This window comes from Mycteria americana, chromosome 13 (genome assembly GCF_035582795.1).
Source record: "Mycteria americana isolate JAX WOST 10 ecotype Jacksonville Zoo and Gardens chromosome 13, USCA_MyAme_1.0, whole genome shotgun sequence".
NCBI lineage: Eukaryota > Metazoa > Chordata > Aves > Ciconiiformes > Ciconiidae > Mycteria > Mycteria americana.
This window is the reverse complement of record NC_134377.1, coordinates 15,259,378-15,276,194: the sequence shown is the minus strand read 5'-3', so window position 1 is coordinate 15,276,194 and position 16,817 is coordinate 15,259,378. Positions and strand designations below refer to the sequence as shown.

General features: G+C 48.3%; 1 protein-coding gene and 1 long non-coding RNA gene across 2 annotated transcripts; both read right to left on the bottom strand.

The window, feature by feature from the left end:
• Window positions 1-1,569: 1,569 nt before the first annotated feature.
• LOC142416583 (uncharacterized) lies at window positions 1,570-2,833 on the bottom strand. The gene is made up of 3 exons (XR_012777755.1): window positions 2,513-2,833; window positions 1,946-2,119; window positions 1,570-1,872 (listed from the first exon to the last, which is right to left on the bottom strand). It is a non-coding gene; the product is annotated as an uncharacterized LOC142416583 (long non-coding RNA).
• A 3,572-nt stretch (window positions 2,834-6,405) lies between these two features.
• Window positions 6,406-16,745, bottom strand: NOC4L (nucleolar complex associated 4 homolog). Its single transcript, XM_075516177.1, has 15 exons — window positions 16,627-16,745; window positions 16,338-16,461; window positions 16,099-16,205; window positions 15,707-15,814; window positions 15,025-15,174; window positions 14,320-14,419; window positions 13,983-14,017; window positions 13,829-13,879; window positions 13,012-13,123; window positions 12,315-12,375; window positions 11,662-11,772; window positions 10,173-10,336; window positions 9,307-9,389; window positions 8,257-8,370; window positions 6,406-7,941 (listed from the first exon to the last, which is right to left on the bottom strand). Exons 1-15 carry the CDS (start codon window positions 16,720-16,722, stop codon window positions 7,825-7,827), a joined length of 1,533 nt encoding a protein of 510 aa, XP_075372292.1. The 5' UTR covers window positions 16,723-16,745; the 3' UTR covers window positions 6,406-7,824.
• Between the last annotated feature and the right edge of the window lie 72 nt (window positions 16,746-16,817).

Genomic DNA, 16,817 nt, shown 5'->3' with positions numbered 1-16,817 from the left:
GAAACTGGGGGAGTTGGCCGGGGCAGCGATGGCTGCTCAGGGACTGGCTGGGCGTCAGTCGGCGGGTGGTGAGTGGCTGCATCACTTTTTTTTTCCTGGGTTTTGTTCCTCTCTCGCTCTCTTGTTGTTTTCCTTCTCATTACGATTTATTATTACTATTTTTTTTCCCAATTATTAAACTGTTCTTATCTCAACCCCCGAGTTTTCTCACTTTTGCTCTTCCAATTCTCTCCCCCGTCCCACTGGCGGGAGGGTGAGCGAGCGGCTGCGTGGGGTTTAGTTGCCAACTGGGGCTCAACCATGACACTTTTATTTCTCCCCCCCCCCTTTTCAGCGTCCCCAGTCCTGCGAAGCCATCCCCCCCCCCGGCACAACGGGGTCTCGGGGGGGCAGATCCTTAAGCCGATCCACCGCAGGGCCCGTTACCCCACGGCTCTTGGGTTTGCTGGGGGATTTACTCTCCCATATGGTCACACATCGCCCACGCCGGCGTGGATGCTCCAGCCCGGGTGGGCACATGTAGGAGTCGGAGGCTTCGGTTTAATCTGGTAGCAAATGGGCTGCGTGCCCCCTGCCCTACACAGATCCCCGTGTCCTGCAGGAGCCCTGCCTCGGCAGCACACCGAGCAGAGCCGCCTGGCCCGGTCTGCACCGTCCTCTAGTGGCCACCAGCCCCGATTCACTGGCCCAGCTCTCGTCCCCCAGGGCAGGGGAGCAGGCAAAGCCCCCGGGCAGCGCTGGGCCAGCCCTGCCCGCAGCCCCCTGCCCGCAGCCCTCGCTTTCTGCATGGCGCTGTCCCCTCCCCGCACCGGGATCCCCTCTTTTCCCCCGCCTTCCCCCATTCCGTTGAGCCTGAGACCGTCACCCTTGCAAGGACACTCCTGCAGGGCCACGCTAATCAGCAGCAAGGCTCTGCTTTCACCCGCCTCCCCGAGAGCAGAGATGGGGAGAGCAGCCGCCACTATTCCTTCCGCCCTTTCCCAGGCTGCGCTCCAGCCCAGCAGGCAGCCAGCCCCGCAAAGCAGGAACAGGGTGCTCAGATCTCGGGGGGACCTGGATGGGAAAGGCCACCGTGATGGCAACGCAGGTCCTGGGCTCTGGTCTTTGCGACCTGCTAACCTGACAACATCTGAAGTTCCTTCCCATGACAGCTCTCTCAGCCCCTGGCTCCATGCTGGCTTCAGCGTGGCTCTAGGACAAATAACCCAGCAGGGTCATCCCACACCTGCAAGTTTCCAAAGAGCCAGTTCCCCCATCCCTCTTCACACATCAGACATCCTCTGAGACCAAATGACCTCACGAGTTCTACATCGAAATGGTGGGACACTAAACTGACGTTACAGACTCCACTTTTCACTGTCTTGCAGTTTCAAACCAGAGTTTTTTAATCCGTTTTTCTCCATGATAGCACACGCAGAGGCTTTTCTACAGTCTTGTAACAAGGAGATAAGAGACCAGCAGTGGATGAAACTCCCAAATAGCAATCGCCTGCTGCCCAGCTCCGCACAAAACGCCCAGGGCGGCATTTCCCTCCAAGCAAGGCGATGAGCATGCGGGAGGGCAGCCATGGGACCCCCCCGGCAGCTCCCCAGGGCCTGGGTGCTGCAGAGGACCACGCAGGATGGCTCCCAGCTTCGCTGGCCCGTGGGACACAGCCTGGCAGGCTCCACAGCAGCAGCTCAGACTACCAGGACCAAAGGCCCCAGGCAAAGGTTGCCAGCGACAGCAACAGCCCCCAGGAGGAAGAACGGGCGGCTCCAGCCTTCTGCTCTTGGGCACAGAGAATGGGGAGGATTTTTGTGGGAAAACAATCTCTGCTGCCGAGTATGTAATAAAGTTTGAAGTAAATCAGGCCATAAATCTTTTGATAAGCTGAAAGAGAATAAAAGCTCCTCTCAATATTTATACTCGGCTCCTCAAAGATAACAGTTCATTTACTAAGTACCTTTGAAAAACTGAGCCTTCGGGCAGATGTGGTCCAGAGGAAACATTTCAGCCAGGCAGGATGCTTCAGGAGTCATCTTAACAAGGAAAAGCTTCACGGGAGGGAACTGTATCTCTGGAAGGAGCCACACGCTATAGCTTTAGACATGACGCACCGAGCGCAGGAAGCCAAGCCCTGGGACAGGATGCAAAAGTGGATCTGTTCCAGCTCCCTTCGGCTCCACCGAGGCTTGGAGCCATCCCGCGGAGCGCATGAGGCTGCTGAGTGGTCAGACGCCCTTCAGGCACATTCCAAACAAGATCGCCCCATGCTGGCCCACAGACCCAGCCAAGCACACGGCTAATTGGAGCCGCTCTGCTGGGCTCTACAGCAGAGCCCCGTGGCACACGCTGGGCCAGCAGCAGCGACGGTCACTGCAGACATCCCCGCTGCCTGCCCACAGCCCCCCGGGCTGGCACCGTGGTGGGACTTCACTTACTGCCTGCATCCCTCACCCTGGCCTCTCCCTGGAAGTCTACCTGTGTGACACAGCCGCAAATTTCACCTACAGCTTCTCTCAAGGCTTACTCGACTCCAGGAGCCATGGCCCAGGTTGCAGGAGGACCTTATCTGGGCAGAGCAGCACACCCAGCAGAGAGACCCGTCTCTTCACCAGCAGACGAGACTGAAGGCCTTCCACTTGGGAACTGCACTTCTTGGTCATTAAGCCTCTGTTTCCAATACCACAGCATGTGGTATCTCCCGTCTCCAGCCGAGATAACTAAAATGTAAATCCTCACTCTCCCAGTCTGCAGCAAACTGATGTAGGCAAAAGGGATGTGATGATTCATTCACTTTGTATCTCGGAGCCCAACACCCTTTCCCCAAGAGCAGCACAAGAATGCACCTTGCCACCCACCTAAATATTTGATAAAAGCTAAATACAACCACCTGTGATTGATGCTTCTCCTCACATAAGCTCTCCAGCCGCAATCTGGATAATGCGTAGCATTATTAAAGCATCAATTATCTTTAGCACAGGCGGAGCTACATTGGCAGGACTGCAGCCTGCTCATTTTGATAAGGTTCGCTTTGTTCATTTATCACCAAAATGGGGATACCAGCAGGCCACGGAGTCTACAGGTTTTAACTCTGTTTGGACGGAGCTGACATTCACATCCTCTGTGCATGCACCGTCAACGAGAGCATCCTGGTTGTCCTGGTCGTTGGGGTTCATTTCTCAGGAGGAGGAAGGTTGGCTCTGCAGCCCGTGAGGAACTAGTGGTCATTGCTGGCAGATACCCTCCAGCTGTAAAACACAGGGTGAGTTCCCTGGGTCCCAGCCACGTGCTTACGCCTGACGATCCAGGTACCCAAGCAAAGCGGCCAGAGAGCTCAGGCTTGCTGCCGAGCGGGCGATGTTCCCAAACAGCCCAAGTTTTGCTCCTCTCATGTGCATGCAGGATGGCAGCTTAGAAAATTACAGGAGACCAAGACAGTTCTCTCTGAAGCTGGCCATAGACTAACCCAGCTGCAGGTGCCTTCCACCAGCTCTGAAGAGAATTTTCCCTCTGTTTTTATCTCTTTTGGCTCTACCCGCTTGCTCCACTTCTCTCTTTTTAGAGCTGCAAGCATGGCCCAGGGACAGGGCTAAGAAACTGCAGAAAAGCAATTCTTTTTCTTAACAGACCTAAAATTTCCTTCATAAACTACACTAAGATAGACTCTTGGCTTATTAATAGCAGTAAATCTCCAAGTCCAATAGACTTCAGTTAATGAATATTGATTATGATAGTGCTGGAGAAGGCTGGTGTCAGTCGAACTGAGATCCTGTAGCCCTCTTTGCCTGAGCAGGGCTGTAAATTACCCGAGAGCTCATTTGTTTTTCAAAACTAGGTAGTGGAAAACACAGGGCTTATGGCTGCACGGCAGCTTTCACTGTCTCAGGGCTGGGAAACCACCTTAACGCTAACAACAGCTCATCAGCGGGGCTAGGCATTTCTTACTGGTTTTTTAAGCACTCGGGAGCTTGTGGATCTGGCCCCTTTGGAGCTAAGACAGGATTTACTCGATGTCCAGCTCCCGTACGCTGAGAGGAGCTTACATGCAATCCAGAGGAGCAGAGGTGGACTCCCAGGCGGTTAAGACGACAGGCAGGGGATGCCGGTTAGGCAGTTCCTAATACCCACTGGAGATACCTGAACATAGGGTGTGAAAAGCCAGTTATTTTACACGCAGAAGCCTAATTTCTTGGAGGACCACTGCCAGCCTGCAACCAAGCGTGCTTACGTCCCACTGTGCTGGAAGAGGACAGGCACCAAGACTCTGCCCCAGAGCAGAGATCCCTCTACCTGGGGCAAGCCTGCCCCAGGCCTCCGGCTGGCATTTGCATTTTTCCACCTATTTACAGATGTAAACGTACACTTCCCTCTATCCCCCAAGGAATATCTTAAAAGTAAAATTCTAAGCTGATTAACACAAACACCATGGTCACCTGGACCTTTGACTCCCGAGACAGATCTCATCGAGCTCTTGATGAGCGGCTCTACCTTCAGGCTAGGATGCCTTTGAATGGCCTTTAAATGAATGAAAGCTCAGGCAAATAAACCAAGGGCAGCCCATTGCAACACAGAGAGGCCGTATCACTATCCTCTGGTGGGGGAATGAGGCAGTGATGAGTGGGAAGGGTGGGGGACTATGTCAATGTTTTCATAAAACTATCTTTTATGCTCACTGAAATAACCCAACAACAACAAAAAAACCCCAGAACAGCCCTCTCCCCCCTCCCCACATCTGATAAAAATCAAATAATAACAGGAGTGACTTATGCGCTCTCTGCCTGGTACTTCAATCTGGCCTTCCAGTTAACACACACTATGATTAAAGCATCTATAATCTGCACTCTGTGGAGACCTGTAGAGCAGTAGCAGCAGCGGGTGTTCAGCCTGATAAGGGTTGTTCACTTAGTGCAGATGAAACTTTTAATATTTATAACTGCTGATTTTTTTTCCTGATGCCGCCTATTGAGAGGAGAGGGGTGAAAGTTTAAAGATAAAAGCTTGATGAAAGACCAGGTGGAATGTTTTTCCAAGGACAGGCAGGGGCTTAAAGCTATCTTCACCTAAGAGCTGGTTTAAGAACGCTGCTTAGGCAAGCGCAGCATCAGAGATGGGAGATGAAGGCTCTGGAAGACCTTCAAGGCTTGTCTAAAGTGCACCCAGTTACTTTAAGCTGTAAGCTCCTCTGAGCTGTCTGCGGTTTGTCTTGTCTGCACCAAGCACAGCAGGGCTGTGCCTGGGACTGCTAGGCATCACCACAAAGTAATTGTCAGACCACGTCAGCTGCACATGCTTTAAGTAAAGCGCTAACAGCATTTTCAGCTCAGCAGTGAAATACGCCAAGAGATCTGAAAACACACTATGTCAGCCTAACCCTCTGTCTCAACGTCAGTGGGAGCTGCAGCGGTCAGCACACAGGGCACTGGGAACGCACCTGAAAAAATAAATTGCATCTTGCTCCAATCAAGTCACCATTAATTGCAGTACAGTACTTAGGATCCACGGCCGGTGAAACACTGAAGATGCTGGTGCCTTCGCAGTCTTCCTCCTGGGGAAAAAACAAAACCCCCTACTTCCAGTAGCATCCCTTTTCCAAGTGCATTGATAATATTTTAGCCTGTGGCCCTTTGGTCTCAGAGGTGCAAGGCTCTGCCCACAAGGCAGCAGCAGGCCCTATCAGAAGGCAGAAGCTGCTACTTTCCACCACTCCCCACCAACTCAATCTGCCCCATGTGCAGGCTATCCTTGTTTGGTGCTGGCAGACCCCAGGGCGACAGAGGCACACAGCTTACGCAGCCCTTCAGATGCCGTGTTGAGAGAAAGACTCTGCTTACCCTCTGTCCAGATATAAGAACCCAACCAAAGTCCCTCATTTTCAACACCATGAGATCTGGACTTGCCCCATGCCCAAATGGTTTAGTATTTGTGCATTAAAAAAAGAATCCTGAAGTGTCAACATTATGAAAGATATGAATGACATTGCCCATCAGTAATTTCAGACAGATATAACCGGGCCAACCTGAGTAAAACAAAAAGATGCAGAGAAAGGTGTTCAATATATATATTCATTCATTTCAATATTCAATATATTCATTCATCTGAAAGATGATACACTTACATACTTCTTTCAAAGGCAGCTATGTGGTCCTCGTTACTATAGCATCAGAGCACTTCAAAATGTTTACCAAACACATACATACAACATACATATGATATAGGGAAATACATTTTACAGCTGAAATACAAGGCTTGGGTGAACCTGAACTGAGGTCTCTCAAGTTGTAAGTTACCATCTCAACCATTCTGCCTTCCTACCAGATACCAGAAGTCAAAGAAAAAAAGAAGAGCAGGCTGGCCAGGGAGGAGACAGGATTGCTTTTTCACCAGAGAACAACAAAGAGTAAGACTTGTTTCTTAAAAAAAAAAAAAAAAAAAAAAAAAATTGAATCCTGAAAAACACACCACCTGAATTCAAAAGCATCAGGAAAAAAAGGAAAAAAAAAAAAAGAGAGCACGCTCTATACTCTGCAGACTTGTCCATTGTTTGGAAAGCATGAAGAAAACTGGATGAAGAAAAGGTAACACTTCGTGTCTCCAAGACAGCTGCAGTTTTCCTTGACTTAGACCTGTCTGCCAGAAATTAGATTTCTTGGCCTCCACTTTCTTGACTGTATTTTTCTCTCCACAAAATATGATTTCAAAATATGCAAGCAGCATTAAAGTCTAATGAGACAATAAGTGGTTGAAAATGATTACAAAAAAAAAAAAGTCCTGAGTGAGTTTATCTGTGTTCTTAATAAGGAGTTGATCTCAAACTTAAAACCTTGGGGGGAAAAAAAACCCCAAAACCCACCAGAAGGAATTTCTGCATGACTTTTGGAACTATATGAAAAAAACAAACTAACAAAACCACCTAGTATCAGTGGACTAGTTAAAACTTGATTACCACCCGGATACACACTGGCCAGAGCTCCTACAACGCTTGCAGGTGGCAAGCAAAGCTACATTAAGCTGCTTATCATTCTGAAGCAAAAATCAAGGATTAGACATACCTCCCACTGCACATCAGCTGGCCTCCCTAGCTACAGCAGTCACCAGGATTACGCTCATTTCCAAAGCTCATGAGCATTTTGAATTAAGCAACCTCACAGCGCGAGACGGATGTACATAAAGGAACATCAGCAACACTTCCTAGATGGAATTACGGAGCATCATCTACGAGTTGTTTTGGACAAACCTGAGCTTTCAATGCCTTGAACGCGAGAGTGTTAAGATGAGTACACAGAAGCTAAACATCCCTCTGAAGACATGAGTTCAAAAGTGTATATAAAAAATATAATTAGAACACTATCAGGTGTTTACAGCTACGTATGTCAATACACAGCTGTGTGTCACTTGCTAAAAACAGGTTATCAGCTCCAGTATGAAAGTAACACATCTGAAAAATAAGAGCAGTAGTCAGAGACCGCACTTCCCCTCAGTCCCATCAAAGGGCAGCAAGATGGTTTGTCGACGCAGTCACCGATCACAGCCGGCACCAGCAGCTTTGGAGAAAAGGGCTGGAATCCCAGCAATGAACAAGCCCAGGAAAATTTGCTCTGACGGAAAATCCCTCCCAAATATCAGGTGGCAACATGCAAGTGTGAGAAACAAGGAACGACAAAGGAAAGTCCGTCCACGGGTAAAGGCAAAGGTCACTGAAGAAGGCTGCACCCTTCTCAAGCAGTCCAGCTCTCATCACATGGAGATACTTCAAAGGCAGAATTGCCAAGCACAACACGTGAGCTCTGTGCATGTCCCTAAGATCAGTCAGTTGTGCAGATGTGTTTATAAGAGATCACATCAATCTAAAGTGAAGTGCTCTGCAAAAATATCATTTTTCTTCCCAAACAGACCTCGTACTGGCTCAAACTCCAGGGGCACATCAACAGCCTTTTTCTTTACTTCTTTATCAAAAAGCTGCAAAGAAAAAAATAGAAGATATTGGCAAAACTCAGTACAAGCTCTTCACCCTGGCTGATACCACTGCTCACTCTAACCTCTTAAAAGATCCAGCAATAAACCTTTTGTATAAAAGCCATCCCCGTCACCACTGCTGCCTCAGGCTCCATTATTTAACAGACATTTTCCCATTTTCCCTGGCTCTGGGTAACCAAAAGTCAGTCTAGCTCCCTCCCCAGCAGCAAGGCTGATGAACAGGACACAGCTATTGCGCCCAGGAACCAGTCTCCTTTCCTCTGGGTCCAATCCTTTACAAAGGCACAGCAACACTACCTCATAAGCCGAGAGCTCCAGGAGCCCTGATATGTCATCCTCTATTTCAGACAGCGACTGGTTCAGGACAGCAGCTGCCTTGGCCACATCTGGGTGATAATGGTTTTGTAGAGACTGCAAAAGCAAGACAAATAGGAGATGGTCTAATAAGTACAGGGTAGCACACATCCATCTGGATTCCCACACAGGTATCTGCCCCTTTGCTGGTCAGATCTTCAGTGAACATCAAATTCCGGCAGAGGCAAGTCTGCTGTACTGTGCTACTACACAGCTTCAAGAAATCCTCATTTCAGCCATCTTTCTACCACGTCACAGGCCCCTCTCACCTGGTTCACATCCAGCTCAAGACAGACGGACTCCTCCACAGGCCGTGCCTACAACGCATAACCCAACTCTGCTACCTCCCATAGCCCTGACGCTGCATCCGAGCTCCTGCTCTCTGGCCTTCCTGCTCCCGCACAACATTCTTGTTGCCGCTTCAGCCCCTTACACAAAGCCCTTGCAGCATTTAAATGGAAAGTGCTAATCCTGGCACTAAGGCTTTAGAACCATCAGGAGTAATTTAACCAATTTCAACCCTCATACACCATCCTACAAACGATCCAGGTGAAAGGTGAACGTTACAATCTCCTCTAGCATTTTTAAACCCATTTCTACAGGATGACCTAGCTGTACCCAATTAATTTCCATCAGTGCCCAGCAAGTTCCTCTCTCCCCTCCAAAGCAAGTAAAAAGCCTCATACATTTGCAGCTATTTAGTCTGTTTCAGCTGTTAACTGCACACTTTTCAGCTGCACAGTCACATGTGTGCTCACTAGTCACCTACTAATTAGCATGTACGATTTCTCCAGTGTGTGGATTCCTTTGCCTCTTATGCTAGGATAGAAAAGGATGCAGAATAAATGATCAACCAGAAACTCATCTCATTTGCAAGACGTATGTCAGCAGGTTCTTGTAAGTGGGACTGCCCACTGCCAACGTGTGTCAAGGAAGCAGCAAGGGTGGAAGAAGCCCATACCAGATGCGGATGTTCCTTTTTAGCTGACATACCTGAATCTCCCAGAGAGAGCTCTCCAAAGCCCTGCTTTCAGATGGCTCCTCCTCCTCCATAATATATGGATCTTCTGACATATCTAAGGAAATAGAGATACAGAGCTAATACCTTCTGCGTGATGTACATAGCCCCAAAGGGAACACAGAGACCCAGAGCAGTGCTGCAGCCAGAGTTGCTCCTTCCCAAGATGTTTATGGACCAGGAACAAGCTGACACATCCCAGCACGACCCAAGAATCACTGTTTGCAGCACTACAGAATCACGTTACTTTTAAAGAGCACAGGAAGTAGGGCACAAAGAACTGGAATAGTCTCATGCAAAGGGCATCTCAGGCAACTTTGAACAGTCACTACTGATGTTCAACACTGATCAGATACATCACAGATGAGAGAGATGAAGTAAAAACTCAGGAGACTGCTGAGGCCCCAGCGGGACCACCTACACGAAACCACTACAGACTGAAATCGAAGATGTCTCTGGTTTCTGCATTCATTTTCTTCTCATTTCTTGAGGTGAACAAGACAAGCTCCATGTCTGGTACAGGTTCCCCCCAGCCCTTTAGCATTTTTAAGTAAGCCTGGGTCAGTGTGCCATGCTCAAAGCAGCCTCCTCCCAGGGAATCACAGAGGCAGGGGAGCCAACTGCAAGGCTTAAGGTCAGAGAGGAGCAATGCAGATGGGTCTTCACAGTCCAGAGAACTTGCAGGAGCAGCCTACTGGCTTTCCACAAACTCAAGGGACAGAAGGATCCTCCTAAACCTCAGAACTGGGGCTGGGATCTCCGCTCCTCCTCCACAGGAATCCTGCTCTTTATGATGTCTAAAGGCATAACACAAAACTCCCCTGCCCACCTTCCCTCTTACCGTCTGGCCCATTAGGCCTGTGTACTAGCACTTTGCATGCGGGGTGCCTCCGAAAGAGATTACAGATGAAGGGAAGGACCATGAGTAGAGCCTCGGGAGGAGCAGTGAGGGCCAACCGGGAGAGGCGCTTTATAAATGCTGCCACCAGGTACGCCGGCAAGTGACTGTTGGAAAGGAGACAGAGGAAACCAGCATGTAAAAGTCCTAGCAAGTGAGCCAGCAGTCTCACCAATCCAAACAGCATGTCAGGTTAAAGATAGTGGGGCTCTTCAGATTTTTTGGGCTATAGAGTAAAGAGAAGCTGTAAGAATCCTGGTTTCAAGCAGTAATAATAGGGTCTTGTGTGTTCTCTGGAAGAAATCTGGGGGCATTTCCACTCAATGCATGAATAATCTCAAATCACTCTGTGATTCAATCCAGATGCATGGCACCACTCCAGACACTCGCCGTAGCCAAGCACAGCTCTTGTACACGGTCATTCACATGGCAGTCTTTATTCAGTCATTTTATAAACTTCTGAGTGCTTGGCCAGGCAACCTTAATCATATTCTTCTAATGTCGTTTTGTGGGTTTAATTAATACATGGGCCATGGTGTTCAATTTACATAATACTTCCAGGACTAAAGTAGGCAGTACAGCTGTTAATGGGAACATAACGCTGCTGTAATGTAAATGTGCAGGACAGTTCTTTTTTTATGGTAAACGTGCAAATTTCTAACAGCAATCAGCTCATCTAGGCACCTTCTTCAGGTCAGAAGGGCCGGGATGAAAGATGACAATTTTCAGCCACTCAGCCTCCAGCCCTAGGGCTTGCTACACCTGCAAGGCTCAGCAAAGCCACCCCACAGGACACCATCTGTCAGATCTTGTTACTCTCTCCCAAGTACACCATGAATACAAGGGGTTTGATATTAAGTGCCTAGTGCTGAACTGTAAAGCGTTCCTCTTGGTTTATTGTATAACATATGATGGCAACTATATGACCAGCTACTTTCCTAGTTTCTTCCCTGCGTACAATGAATTGACAGCATCAAGACAGACTGTCAAACACCTTATATTTCAATGTTATATGTCTGCAAAAGGTCATAAATTTAAAAACAGCTTTATGATCTATAAAAAGCCTGCAAATGTTACTTTTTCATATTCATAAAGACAGACAGAAAAATCATCACTTTCAGCCAAAGTGGAATACAGATCAAAATACATCCATAATCACTTGCAGATCAAACTCAGATAACTAACTGCATTTTTCCTTTCTGAAACTAGATAGCTGTGTGGCAAATCTTCAAAAATAGCACATGAAAAACTACACAACACGGCAATAACACTCTTGGATTCAGTTTTCTCAGTGAAAATGAATCTAATCCAGTAGGCACACTGAATACATTATATCGAGACATGTGGGGGACTGTTCAAGAACAGTCTCCGGCCAACAGAAAAGCAGGAGGAAAGAAAATATACGAACGTACATAATAAAGATGCTACTTACGACGAAGACAAAAACAGATCAGCCAAATGGAAGAAGCGGGCTCGGTACTTCACGTGATATATAGAAGGGTCTAAAAGACTGTACAGCTTTTTGTAAAAGTCAGGATATTCCCTGTTAAAAAAAGGAAAAAGACAACATCCATTAGCGACGTACAATGGGACTACACTGTGTCTAAATGTCTCTGTGCTTTCATTATAGACTACCCCAGACCACTGCTGTGCTCTGTTTAGCTTGCTTAGGCTTCTCTCCACAGCCACCACTTGAAAACAAGCTGTAAGGTGAATTTGTGGCTCTTGCAGTGCCCAGCCATTTTCAGGATGTGAAGCTATGTCCATTGATGGCGAATGGTACAGGATCCAGTGAAAGGCATACCAAAGACTACAGCTTCACTATGTAATCAGATCAATGGAAATCTATTTTCAAGTGCTGAGCAACCACAGTCTGGAGAAGAGGGTATTTAGGCTCAGCTGAAAAAAAGGTCAGACGATCAAAAGAGCTTAGCATCCAAAGAGCTGAGCCTCTTGTGCAGAATTTAGCTTTCTCATGGGGGAATTTTAAAGCCTGAAGATGTGTAGAATCCATTTCAGTTCCTTTCTATAAAGATATAAATGCAAAACCCGTGTTCCTTTAAACAAGATGCTCTTTTCACTTACAGATTATGCTGATGAATCAGAATAAATAATCCATTTAAGGCTAGAAGGCTGATTGCTCCACCTGTAAGAAAGCAGGCAGCTATCAACACAATAGGAAAAAATCAGCTTCAACTTGTTTCTATTATAAAACCTTCCCACAAGGAAGACAAAACTAAGAGTACCTGAAATTAGAGCCAGCACGATGGCTGTAAGGTAACACAATTTCATCTAAAACCATCCAGAGGCTCATAAGTTACTTACAAAAATTAAGCTGTAGTTTAGAACAACAGGCTCTGAAGGACTGAGAGATACAAACATGCTGCTCTAATCCCTCAAGAAAGCCACACTGGGGGGGAAAGATCTCCTCAGAAAGGACATTTCTGTAGGATTCTGCACATCCTGTGTCTGGATGCAGGCCAGGTATCAGCATTGCTGGCTGAACTCTGTATTTAAAAGAAATCGCTCCAGTATTCTGCTCTTCCCAAAGCCTTAAATATGATCTTCCTTATATACAAGGAGCAACAGCACTGACAAACACAGGTAAAAACATCTTACTTTCAGGGACAACGGAGTTCACACTAGTTCCTTAGCTTCATCCCAGCCAAAAGTACACCCATTTCATCACCCAGGCCATGGTGTGGCATCCAGCAGCCCTTCCAAGTCCATACGTTCCATGCTGCAAAGCCTCACAAAGGACAAAAAGCCTGTTTTCACTCACCTATGCCATAGGCCACTGTCAAGAAGTCTATCATGAGAGTGGGCTCATTCATGTAAGGCAGGATGGAGTCATGCAGAATGACAAGAACTTTTTTGTAAAGGCCAGTGGGTAGCTGTGAAGGACAAAACGATACAGTGAAACAATCACTGCAGGGAGAACTCAGAAAGCGACAGCAACCCATGGCTCAAAAAGGCAACGCACAAACGAAAGGGAATGTGCCAGGACAATACAGAACAGCTTGCAGCAACAGTTCCCAAATTATAGAATCACAGAATGGTTTGGGTTGGAAAGGACCTTAAGGATCACCTAGTTCCAACCCCCCTGCCATGGACAGGGACACCTTCCACTAGACCAGGTTGCTCAAAGCCCCATCCAACCTGGCTTGAACACTTCCAGGGAGAGTTTACAAGTGACACCTGACAATTAAGTTCACTCAAAAAAGCAGGTGCTCACAACTAAGTGTCACCACAGCTCAGAGGGGAAAGTCACCAGCAAAAAGGCTTGAGAACCTTCAACTTGTGCACAGAGGTTGCAGAATGCTGCAGAATGCAGAAGAGACTGCTGCAGATCATTCCTTACAGGCAGACTTGTTTAAGGTGGGGGAAAAAAGGCTGAGGGTAAGGAGAAGCAGCAGACCATACATGAGGTCATGTTTCTTGGCAGGAGAACAATCCAGCAGCAAGGGTGACTGGGCTGTTCTCATCTGACACTGAAAGCATAGTGGGGTCCTACCAGGAGCTCCACGCAAGGACAGCCACAGCCTCTAACGATTAGCAACTGGAAAACAATGCAGATCCGTGGCAGAAGTAACACTCACCTTGTGCTTCAAAAAAACGAGCCACATTTTTTCAAACGCCTGCTTGTGTGCCTTAAAACAGAATTGCAAGCAGTGAGTTAAACACACTGGTGTAGATAAAGCTCTAATTTAAGTAGGTAAAATTTCAACTCTGAAGCACCAAATGAACAGTTACCTGCAGCTTTGACACTTTCAATTCCTCCCAGTTATCTAAAAAGAAAGGGAAAACAGATGTTGAACTTGAAATGGATGTTTAAAACGTTAAGATAACCCTTTTTTACTTAGTCCTTTGATACCCTAAAAATTTGGGCTGAAGTCCTTGTCTTGACACAAGGCCATGACAGACCCCAGTGCAGACTGAGGAACGTGGATTTTGTAATGCTGTTTAGAATCACTGTGCTCACAGAAGCAGATGTTTTTCATTAGCAAACAATCACAGAGTCTTTACACAATAAAAATCTTAAACCTGATTTTCCTTTTCATACACAGTTCATCACGCGGAGCTTACTAACCTTGCTTGACCATAAATTTGACCATGTCGCACTCCTTGCTCGGCATGTTAATGGGCGAAATGAGGGAAAATACGTTCTGCTGGTAAAATGGCAGCGGCCTCTGAGAAAAAAGCATATAATCAAACATGAAGCAAGTTCCACAAGAGATGGTAAGATGCTGGACTTCAGTACTGCCCTATTTCCTGAGCATTAAATATATTTAGGAAAGAAAAAGGAAAGGAAAAATGCTGATGGCTGAACTACATACTGGTATACTCTCTGTTGCTGCCTCATCCTGGAGTATTGCTTGTTTGCCTCACACAAAGCCTATCTCTGAACTAATTCTGGGTTAACAAAACTGGTGGATCCAATTAAATAAAAGAGACTCCTTTTCTGCACCAGAGAAAGAACAGAATTAAAAGTTCTGTGTGTGCCATCTGAGCTGCAGAGATTTGGGTAAAAGACAAGCTAGAGCCCAGACCAGGTTTTGCAAGAACAACAGTATGTGTGTCTTGACTCCTTCCAATTTCAAACTGAAGACAGTCTTAGCATAATTGTCATAAACTGTGAGCACAAAAAAAAAAACCAATGCCTTCAAGTGAGCACACCCATTTCTCTTGCTTCCAAAGTCTTTCCATATACCACTAGTCCCTCCCTGCTTCACACACACGATACACGTTTCAGAGCAGTTTATCCAGACCCACCTCAACAGTAACAATTTGTTACCTCTTTTGTTTTCTGCATGACTTGTCCAATACTCTCAGTGACTGCCTTTATGACAAAGTACCGAATGTCATCATACTCCATGTATTCTTGAAAGCGAGAGATAAGGAGTGAAGCGTCCTCATTTAAGGGAAGTAAGCCATCAACAACTACCTAACAAAAGGTTTGTAAAGGAAAGCAACAAGTCAGTCTCTTACAGTACCGGAGCAGACAGCGAGCTGTGATGTCTTCTGAAAGGCAGCTAGCATGGCTGTGTGCTGCTTGCCCCAGAGCAACGTTCACAAGCCATTTTGACAAGCCCTCCTGATCTCCAAGATGGGCCCCTTCTATCAAAGACAATGTCACTTAGAAATGATACTGTGGCTGAACCTGGGGCAGTAGCTTCCCTCTCATCTCCCAATCCTTGCAAGTGAGGCCAGGGGCTCCAAAAAACCCCCCAGAACTGGTACCTCATAAACACTCAGGAATCAGCTCGAACCTGTACAAGGCAGCTGCTCCCACACCTGCAGGTGTCACCTCACCAGGGACAGAAGCTCTAGGTCTCGATGCTCTCTCTAGACCACCACCCTCCCCTCGCACTGAAAACCTCCTAGCTTGAAATTTTAGTCCTGGAGAAGGTGAGTACGTGAGGTTGTGCGTGCCATGGGGTAACTGACAGGAGGAACTTTTCAGTTCCGCAGCTTACCTTAAGAAGTTTCTGAGGAAAAGTTAAACTCCCCTTCCACTCTACTTTGATCAATGGATATTGTGCCTCCAACTCAACAAACTTCATGAGGGTGCAGAGTGACAATTCCTTTTAAAAAAAACAACAGAAAAAAACCCACCTCAACAAGGACACCAGGGGTCAGACTCAAAAGAGGCAACTTCTAAAGGAGGAAGAATGAAGTAAGATGTTCTTCACCGAGAGAGCTGCGTGCCTGCTTCTGGCAGGCTGGTGAGCAGAGGTGAGCCAGAGCACCAGCAATGCCTTACAGCACTGCCTGCCCTCCCACACTGAAATATTAGAGTGATGATTGCTTCTGCATGGCAAGGGACCCCCAGGTGAACTCGTGTCTCAGCAGCAGGCTCAGGACCTACCTTGACCTGGAAGGCATCGTGTCCCATCAGCTCGGCCAAGCAATCCACGCAGTCGTTGTAGCGGTGCCTCATCCAGATCTTGTACTTGTCCTCAGCGCTGTAGTTATCTGAAGCGTGAGACACGGGCAAGTCTTGAAAGCTCAGACCGGCCGGGACGAGCCCCGGGGAGACGCGGCCCAGGCGCAGGGCCCTGCCTCGCCCGGGGCACCGCCACAGGACCCCCCCGGCTCTCGACTCACCGGCGAGAGAGGCCTCCTCGGCGGGCAGCTGGCCCACGAACAGCTCCCTCCGCTCCAGCAGCGCCCCGAAGAGCCGGCTGCAGGTCCTGGCGGCGCAGAGGACGTCCTCCGCCTCCTCCCGGCCCTGGGGAAGAGCAAGTCTCTGAGGAGAGGGAGGCAGGGCGGCCCGGCGCGGCCCCGCTCCGAGCCGCGGCCCTCAGCCCCCAGCGCCGCCCCACAGGCCGCCCGGCCTCGGCCTCGGCCTCGGCCCCGGCCCCGCTCCCGCCCCGCGCCCCGGCCCGGCCCGCACCGCCAGCAGCTCCAGGATCTCGAAGACGCGGTTGGCATTGCTGCGGCTGCCCAGCACGGCTTCCAGGCAGGAGGCGAGCGCGGCGGCCCGCGCCATGCTGCCGGCGGAAGGAGGAGGAGCCGGCGGCCGCTCCGCCCGCAGGCGGGGCCGGGGCTGGGAGCCCGAGGCCCGCCTCCCGCTCCCGCCGCGCC

What these genes read in the sequence shown, in the direction of transcription:
- NOC4L (XM_075516177.1), bottom strand. Translation starts at nt 16,722, where the DNA reads ATGGCGCGGGCCGCCGCGCTCGCCTCCTGCCTGGAAGCCGTGCTGGGC. An exon ending in TCGTTTTTTTGAAGCACAAG is followed by an intron (nt 13,124 to 13,828) that starts GTGAGTGTTACT and finishes TGTCCTTCACAG; the next exon opens with CTACCCACTGGCCTTTACAA. An exon ending in GATCTGTTTTTGTCTTCGTC is followed by an intron (nt 10,337 to 11,661) that starts GTAAGTAGCATC and finishes CCTTTCCAACAG; the next exon opens with TCACTTGCCGGCGTACCTGG.